The sequence below is a fragment of the Corythoichthys intestinalis genome, chromosome 9 (assembly GCF_030265065.1).
Source record: "Corythoichthys intestinalis isolate RoL2023-P3 chromosome 9, ASM3026506v1, whole genome shotgun sequence".
Lineage (NCBI taxonomy): Eukaryota > Metazoa > Chordata > Actinopteri > Syngnathiformes > Syngnathidae > Corythoichthys > Corythoichthys intestinalis.
In genome coordinates this window covers 1,315,087-1,324,890 of record NC_080403.1, presented here as the reverse complement: position 1 = coordinate 1,324,890, position 9,804 = coordinate 1,315,087, and the positions used below count along the sequence as shown (strand labels likewise).

Here is a 9,804-nt window from a genome sequence, read left to right as displayed (position 1 = left end):
CCTAAAAAAAAATAACAGGAGAAAACTATACAACAAAAATGGTTTCTCCCTCTTACGTTACTGCTCTACTATTTACACCATATACAAGGGTCAGCCAAAGAGAGAATCACATGAGCGCTGGCATTTCTGAGTGGTGGTATGCCTGGAGAGGAGGCAGAGTGCTTGTGGCGAGCATGTTAAATAGGCCAGGAAGTTCACACCTTGGCCAATCAGGTGGCACTAATCTGGAGCGGCTGAACAAGTAACACTTGCACCTAATCTATTCAATCAGCAACCCAACTCATGTTTCACAAGAAAGTGTTGACAGGCCAAAAACACACATGCTGCTGCTTTTCTTCTAGTAAACAGCCTGGTGTAGAAGGAAAGAAGGCTAAAGCATGTTGTGACTTTACACTTGTGAAACCAAAGACCTATTAGGCTAGGTTCAGACTGCAGGTTGTAATGCACAAATCTGATTTTTTTTGTGTTTTTCCGACTAGAGTGAGGGGAACTTTCTGTTCAATCGGGTTGTTTGCTGTGGGGGAGGAGAGTGATTGTGCCACCGTCACTGCGTGCTAAAATGCTTGCGCAACTGCATGCATGTCACAGTAGTATTGTTAAAATGAAAGAAATGGCAAGAAGTTATTTTTGGTGGCCAGGATTAGATAAACAGATCGAAGAGACGGTAAAAAATGGTTCATCTTGCCAGAAGATTCGTAACAATCCACCTGCAGCCCCACTTCATCCTTGGGATTTTCCTCAGGACCCTTGGCACCACATTCATATTGACTTTGCTGGCCATTTCGAAAATCGAATGTTGCTGGTTGCTATCGATGCTCATAGTAAGTGGCCAGAGGTAGCTATCATGAAATCAACCACATAGGAAAAGACAATTGAGAAGTTAGGAGAGATGTTTAGACGTGTCGGAGTCCCTGCGCAACTTAAGTCAGATAACGGGCCACAATTTGTGTCAATAGAAATTCAATTCAATTTTATTTGTATAGCCCTATATCACAACAAGGTTGTCTCAAAGGGCTTTGCAGAGGCAATATGATACACAGTCAGAAACAGCAGATGAAATAAATAAAAATGAAATAAATAAAGGTCAAGTCCTCGGCATCCCCCATCCTTAGACCAGTACTTCTCAAATAGTGGGGCGCGCCCCCCCAGGGGGGGCGCAAAGAGATCCCAGGGGTGGCGCATGTGACCTCGGGGAACATGCTTTTTTTTTTTTTTTTTTGCCGTACTAGAATAAAGTGTACTTGCACATCCACTCAGTGGGTGGCAGTGGCGCTCTCATTTTCAAAGTGCGCGCAGTATTTTTGAAGTAAGCAAGAGCACACAGAAGAGAGATATGAAGAGCTGTGCGCCGTTTTCCGGCCGGACTCACGCAGCGACCCACTGTCTTCTCCGGTTCTCACATGTCCGCCCGAGAAGTGCCATTTTTGGCTTGGGATCGTCACGACGATTGCCCTCACCTACGGTTCTCCCTCGGCCGCCGAGCTTTTTTCGGGCCGTTTGCCTTTCGGCTTTGACATTTAATACAGTGGTAGATGAGGAAAGATCACTGTTTACTGTGTCTAAAAATGATTATAGCGGACAGCCGGAAGCCAAATCAATTAAGACGCCACTTAAAGACATTGGACCCCAATGTCATTGATAAGCCGCTTGGTTGTTTTTCAGCAAAAACGTGCCGAATATTGCCAACAATCGTCCCACTTTGTCAGTGTTATATCAGTAAACCAGTGAGCACTGTTAGCATGCTCAGTGCAAAATAACCCCACACCATTGCAAACTGGAGGTGATACTGTGGGCAGCAAAAATAAAAACTGTCCTTCTGTCCAAAGACACTCTTTTTTTCTTCTATTCAGTTATGTTTTTCGGTCAAATTTTTTGGCATATTTTCCTCATGAGTTAATCTTTCTAATCAACCTGAATTAGTTATTATTTACTGATTTTATTACATTTTATTCTTCATTATCAAATGGTCAAAAATGTACCTTGAGTGTATTTTTACAGTTTGGATGTGACTTTTTTTTTTTTTTTAATTCAGGCAAATTGATGCACATTAAGTCTTTTCTGTTACAAACAAAGCAATGTTAATAAATTTATACTTTATAAGTTGATCTGTTATTTTCTCTAATAGAAAAAAGGACACAATGTGAGGCAGAGGCGTACTTATAATAGTAATATTATAGACAAATGATACTATTTACAGTGGCGGCAGAGTTTGGGGGGGCGAGAAACATTTACGTCTTCCTTGGGGGGGGCGTAACAGAAAATAATTGAGATGCACTGCCTTAGACCCTCCATGTCGGCAAGGAAAAACTCCAAAAACTCTTTAGGAGAAAATGAGAAACCTTGGGGAGTACCACAGTCAGGAGAGATCCACTCCCAGGACGGATAGACAGGATGCACCAGGACTGCTAATGGGAATTAGCAGACGGAGTTACAGTTTGTAAAAATGCAATGGAGTAAGGGAACAAGAAGAGGTCCATCTAGCCAGATGAGACGGGGTGGGGCAACGAGGACGTCCATCCACTATCCACCGGATAGTCAGGAGGCTGCAGCTGAAAAATAGCCCCTCCCCAGAAATGGTTGAATTCCTGCAAGCCAATGGGGTTCAACACATCAAATCGGCTCCCTATCACCTGGCAACCAACGGCTTGGCAGAGAGGTTTGTGCAGATCCTCAGACATGCTCTCAAAGCATCACAAGGGCAAAGAACACTCGATCAGAGACTACACGAATTTCTCCTCAAATACCGAACATCTATGCATGCAACTTCCAAGGTATCTCCAGCGTGCCTAATGTTTTCTCAAGCGCTAGGTAGTGGCATGGACCTGCTGAAACCACCAACCCTGAGAGACATTGTTCAAATGGATCAATGGAAAAAGTCAAGTACAGAGACTTGCATTCCAACACCCGAGTTTTTCCACCTGGTGACTCTGTGATGGCCCAGAGTTATCAGAGTAAGGAAAAATGGGCCCTTGCAACCATCATTGCTCAAACTGGGCCTGTTTCCTACACAGTTCAGACAGCTGATGGTATTTGGCGTCGCCATGTGGATCAATTGTTGGGAAGACTAGACACTACTCCAGAACTGTCTATTGATTGTGATGATTCTAGCAGTGTAATTATACCAGAACTTTCTAGCTTACCAGATGTGCCAAAAATACCAGAAATGTCTAGTTTACCGGATGTGTCAAAACCAAATAATCCTGCTGTAATTTTGTCTAATTCAAACCAACGCACAAACAGAACCTGAAAAGGTTTCCACAAGTGGAAAATCTGAAGTGACTGTTGAATGTTGTTATCCTGCATGTGACAGGCGACCGCCCACTAGATTGGATTTTAAGTAATATGTAAGATGGGAAAAGCAGGAGGTTCTTTTGTGTTTATTTGTGGGACATGTTATGTAAGGGGGGAGGCGATGTAACATATTTATGTCACACTGCTGTTTGCCATAGTGTGCACTTCCTCTTACAGTATAAAAGGAATTTCTGTGATATGTCAGAGGCACATACGCTGAGAAGCACGCTGAATAAAGGAGTGTTGTTCCATTCAAGTCTCGGCCTGACATGTACTTAGATTAAGGAAGTACGTAACAAAAAGTTGACGGTCTGAACGGGACAAGTCGCATAGAAGTGGATCATTTCAAATCCGATCTGGGTCACTTTCGTATGTGGTTTAAATCCGATCTGTGACACATTTTTCCAGAATGTCGCGGCAGTCTGAACTGTCAAGTCTCTCAAATCGGAATTCACGCAGCAATTACGTCAGCAAAGAGTGAGAGAGAAGGTAGCGGTGCAGCTGTGCGTTAGCGCCAAGCTTGCCTTGAACATGGCCCGCTTGACAACAGTCATAAAAAAATTAATTGCGTTTAGGATAAGCCTGAGAATGCTCGATTTTCTCTCTGCTCCATATGATCCTGAAAGAATTGGACCGCTTGGATGTGTGTGGAAGCGATCGTGTTATATAATCAATTTTTGAATCCCGCACCATGAAAATGAGTGACTTCCGGATTCAGTCTCGGGTTTAGGACGAATGTGAATGTGACATCACCTGGGTCAGCATCTCACGATATAGCATTGCTTTATAGCAGGGGTGTCCAAACTGGTCCTCAAGGGCCGCTGTCGGTCCTGGTTTTTGTTCTTACCGATCGAGCACAGACCATTTAACCAATGAGGTTTCTGCTAAAACAAGTAGCACCTGACTACAATCAACTGATTACACTTGTAAGACACCAGATTGGTGCAAATGTGTCATCCTGTTTTGTTAGAAATCCAGCACCCACTGCGACCCAATGTGGAATAGTTTGGGGACCCCTGCTTTACAGCATGCAGATGGACTGCGGATTCTGCTGATTTTGTGGATTAATGCGTTTATTTTTCGCATCACGCCAGCCAAACGGCTGCAGAAAATTGTTACTGCACCAGGGAGAGGCGTGTGACCCTTTTTGGATTTCAAAAGGTTCCACTTCACCACGGATATTGGCCAAAACAAGTCCTACTACTATGGGACCATTGGACTTACGAGGAAGTGAGTAAACATTGTATTTTGTATCATGTCAAACACTGGGATCATGGTACACGTTTTAATACTGGGGTGGCTTGCATTTTGTGGCTAACATGCTCCTTTTCTACCGACAATGGCACTCGGCCAACAACCGACAGCCTGTCGAACATCCCCCCGCCAGGAGAGCACTATACTCGGATTATTGCCCTCTTTGTGTGCCCGGCGTTCTGTCAAATTTTCCACCCGATCAGAAATTGCAACTTTGTGTTAAAAATGGCCATGAATATAGCGATTACAAAGTAAACACAACAAACTAGCTGCACGTCTAGTTTCGCCGTGTAGTTAAGCATAAATTTACGCCATATTCGTGTTGACCATGTAGGCAGCTACGCGCTCCTCCGACGTCGGCCAGTTTGTCCGGCGGTAATTCTCCAACTGCTTCCCCGGCAAACATGCTCTCCTCCCGCAGTAGGTGACGAGTTGTAACATGCTCGCCGCCGGGCGGGTTGCCAATCGGCAAAGACAATCGACAACCCCGCCGCCATGTGATATGACCCGGGTAGTTTTGAGTGATTTTTCGCTTCGAAAGCCGAAAATAGACTTTGAAACATCATTCGGTTTGGGTTGCATGTCGGCTAGCTGTCACGCCCCCTTGTTTGTTTACGATCTCCGAAGCCAGGCCAGGAAAATGACAGAAGCCGAACTACTTCCGGTGGCATAAAATATTGTTCGGGAGGTGCGACAGTAAAGGAAGAAGTCGACAGTTTTGACGATTATGAATAAATGCATTTTGAATATTTCATATTCCACTTAGCACAAGACTATTATTTGTCATGACCGTACCATTTATTTAGCAATTGGGGAAAAATAGTTTGATAAAAAGAATATCCTGTAAAAATTTTGGAGTAGAGCGACTGAAACAATGACATTTTGCGGCTCTCTTCGTTGCATTTTCCTCGTTCTGAACAATTCCCTCTCGATGGGCTGAATTCTGAATCACATGAAACCATGACCCTGCCGTCGTCATCCTCCTGTTGGGGACGCTAGAGCCCTATAATGGTAGGCGTGGCTAAACGACAGATTAAAATACAAATTTCTCGTCATCTGCGCTTTGCCAAATTGTTGTATATAGTCGAATCGTCTCAAAATATGATTCTGATTTAACACTTTTTTTATCCTGTCGTACGCACTTTAAATTATATTAACATACTTACATACATACTTATTACCTCGTCCATGATTAATTTATGATTATCTGAAAAATGTATGCATAGGCTGCAAATAAAAAAATACTTTAAAATAAATAATGTAGATAATAAATACATTTTAAATAAATGCAAGTCATCAGCCAATCAAACGTGCATCTGAGGGGTAAAAATGGACCGGCACATTCAGCAAGTGAAAAATATCAGTCTTAAGATAAGGCACAATTCAACACAAGGCAATTCAAAGTGCTTTACATCACATGAAGATCATAAAAATCACATTAAATCAACAGAATGTAAAAACAAAGACAATCGAATCAGGAAATAAAATCATACATAAAAATCGCATTTAATCAAGAATAGAATAAAAAAACAAAATTAAAAAAAAAATACTATTACTACTAATAATAATAATTGAAATCAGCAATGGAGATAAAGCACAAGCGGAATAGAAAGCGAATAGATTGAAATATATAGACAGTTATGGATATGCTGTGCTAAACAAAAGCGTTTTTAGACCTCATTTAAAGGAGCATACTTCAGATAATGAAAATAATTCACTTAATAATGGTAGGGTCAATTCTATCTTTGCAGCATTTGGGAAGACAAAATTTCACACAATTACCTATATAAATGAACGCATAGTATCATGCAACTAAAGTTGCTTAAGAGTTGGTGGGGACAATTTGAATATCCTGAAAAGTTGGCAGTGTTATGTCCCTACTGTCCCAATGCAAACCTACGGCCTTGATGGGAGGATACCTACAGTACTTGAAAGAGTAAAAGAGGTGTGTTCAGTGAAGCGTCTTTCCTCTGATTTCCACGCCTACAGTTCAGCAAAGATATGGGAGGGAGGGAGTCATTTTGCTTTCACTTTTGCTTGGACTTGACTTGCTCCCCAGCTCTTGTAGGCTACAGCCTGGATTTATTTAACAATTTAAGATCATGTTTGGACACTTCACTCGACAAGGATTCAACAACACGCCCGGAGCAAATAGTTCCGCCTGCGATATCAATCTGAACTTTACGCACGGGTTTCTGCCACCTGCCTTTATTGTCGTTTTTGTGGTCGGCACGCTTGCCAACATCTGGGGCTTGAGAAGCGTGTGCAGCGGTTGGAACAGCAAGGGAAACATCAACATCTTCATGCTCAATCTGGGGCTGGCGGACCTGTTGTATTTGTTCACCCTTCCTTTCCTCGTGGCATACTATGCGCAAAACAGCTACTGGCAGTTCGGTCAGCCTTTCTGCAAGCTGACTCGCTTCTGTTTCAACCTCAACCTGTATGGCAGCATTGGGTTCCTGACTTGCATCAGCATCTACAGATACTTGGGAATCGTACACCCAATGAGAGTGATGGGGAGAATCACCAGTCATCACTCTCTTGTCATCAGCGCCCTGGTTTGGGCTTTGGTCATTCTTCAGATCACCCCGGACATGTTCTTTGACAAAAATGATGCCAAAAATCCAAATGCCTGCTATGATACGACCGCTGATGAATGGATCCGAGAATATCTGCCTTACAGTGTTGGATGGACAGTCATTGGATTTGCCATCCCATTAGTTGTTATCGTACTGTGTTATAGCCACATCCTTTGGGTTGTTGCAAAAAACTCCAACGTTAACCCTCTGCTAAAGCAGCGCTCCCTAAGACTCGTGGTCATTTTGATATTATTGTTCGCCATCTGTTTCATCCCTTACCACATGCTCCGAAATGTTAATCTCAAAACCAGAATTTTGAAACAAAAAGGCATCTGCCGCGACAGCTTCCGCAATGTATATATTGCGCACCAAATCAGTAGATTCCTCGCCTGTCTGAACAGTGCTATAAATCCTCTGATATACATTGTTGGAAATGAGGATTTCCTGTTAAAGCTTCAACGTCTAAGTGAGCGGGCTAGGATGTCTTTGGCCAACCTGACGCATATGGTCATGTATCGCAAAACATCTAATATGGACACGGATTCGGCGACATGTTCGTGAGATGGCAAGCTTTGCTTTGCATTTAAATCTCACCACTGTATGGATCGAAGATTCCTTGAAAGATTATTTTGATAGATCTAAGTGTCTGTATGTACCCTCTCAATTAATTTTAATTGGATATTAGCTGTAATGTCTTCAAGGAAGATATTGAGGGAGTTAGAAAAAGAACTGTTCCTCATCAACATATATTAACTCGGCAGTCAATCAGTATTCAAGCAAGCGGGTTAAAGTGTATTGATGTTTACTGTAAGCAGCACCTTTCTTTGATTAATGGTTTACTTTCAACAGATTTGTTGTTTTTTTTTTGCTCTGTCCTGTACATTGTGTGTTTGTGCTACTATTTGAATTCCCGATAAAAGATGTCACAAAATGTCCTCACTAATAAATGCACTTGTAATTTATTTATTTGTAAATATACTCCTATCCATACTCCTAAAGCTGTCGAGTAGTGAAGCAAAATGTTTGTCGATGTACCTCAATACTTCAGACAAATACAGTATACCAGGGGTGGCCAACCCTGGTCCTTGAGAGCCGCAATCCAGCTTATTTTCCATGTCTCCCTCCTTTAACACACCTGAATCAAATGATCAGCTCATCAGCAAGCTCTGCAGTTGCCTGATAACAATCCTGATAATTTGATTCAGGAGGGAGGGAGACATGGACAACAAGCTGGGTCGCGGCTCTCGAGGACCAGGGTTGGCCACCCCTGCAGTATACAGTGGTATGAAAAAAGTATCTGAAGCTTTTGGAATTTCTCACATTTCTGCATAAAATCACCATCAAATGTGAGCTGATCTTTGTCAAAATCACACAGATGAAAAAACTGTGTCTGCTTAAACTAAAACCACCCAAACATTTATAGGTTTTCGTATTTTAATGAGGATAGCATGCAAACAATGACAGAAGGGGGAAAAATAAGTGCAGTGTATCACAAAAGTGAGGACACCCCTCGTATTTCTGCTGATATTTAAGTATATCTTTTCATGGGACAACACTGACAAAATGACACTTTGACACAATGAAAAGTAGTCTGCGTGCAGCTTATATAATAGAGTTAATTTATTTTCCCCTCAAAATAACTCAAAACGTACATCCCTAAATGTCCAAATTCAGTACTGCTTGTCATTTTCCCTCCAAAGTGTCATGTGACTCATTACAGGAGTGCTGTCATGCATTGCTACAGAGATTGAAGAAGTGGGGGGTCAGCCTGTTAGTGCTCAGACCATACGCCGCACTCTACATCAAATTGTTTGACATGGAGGAAGCCTCTTCTGAAGAAATCCCGCAAACAGTTTGCTGAAGACATGTCAACAAAGCACATTGATTACTGGAACCATGTCCTATGGTCTGATGAGAAGGGCAGGCTTTCTTGTGTGCCGTCTTCAGAAGAGGCTTCCTCCTGGGGTGACAGCCATGCACACCAATTTGATATAGAGTGTGGCGTATGGTCTGAGCACTAACAGGCTGACCCCCCACCTCTTCCATCTCTGCAGCAATGCTGACAGCTCTCCTGTAACGAGTCACATGACATTTTGGAGGGAAAATGACAAGCAATGCTCAATTTGGACATTTAGGGATGTATGTTTTTTTTTCAAAGGGGTGTACTCACTTATGTTGCCAGGGGTTTAGATATTAATGGCTATATATTGAGTTATTTTGAGGGGAAAATAAATTAACTCTATTATATAAGCTGCACACAGACTACTTTTCATTGTGTCAGTGTTCTTTTGTCAGTGTTGTCCCATGAAAAGATCAACTTAAATATCTGCAGAAATGCGAGGTGTGTACTCACTTTTGTGAGACACTGTAAGTGAACCCTCTGCCTAAGGTGACTTAACGAGCAATTTAAACTAATTTTTACCAAACAATTTAAGTCAGATGTGTGCCCAATCACTGATGAGTGGTTTAAAGCTGCCCTGCCCACTATAAAACACGCACCTGGTAAGAATTGTCTTGATCAGTGAGCCTGATGTGCATCATGGTTCGGTCAATAGAGCTGTCTGAAGACCTGGGATCAAGGCTTGTTGATTTGTATAAAGCTGTGAGAGGATACAAAACCATCTCTAAAAGTCTGGATGTTCATCTATCGACAGTGAGAGAAGTTGTCTGCAAATGGAGT

General features: G+C 42.3%; 1 protein-coding gene across 1 annotated transcript; it reads left to right on the top strand.

Annotated features, from left to right (window-relative positions):
• The first annotated feature begins 6,591 nt into the window (after positions 1-6,591).
• On the top strand, positions 6,592-8,099 carry LOC130922062 (P2Y purinoceptor 1-like). The gene has a single exon (XM_057846561.1). It carries the CDS (start codon positions 6,648-6,650, stop codon positions 7,683-7,685), a length of 1,038 nt encoding a protein of 345 aa, XP_057702544.1. The 5' UTR covers positions 6,592-6,647; the 3' UTR covers positions 7,686-8,099.
• Positions 8,100-9,804: the final 1,705 nt, after the last annotated feature.

Bases quoted from the DNA above. Each gene is read 5' to 3' on its own strand.
- LOC130922062 (XM_057846561.1), top strand. From the start codon at position 6,648: ATGTTTGGACACTTCACTCGACAAGGATTCAACAACACGCCCGGAGCA.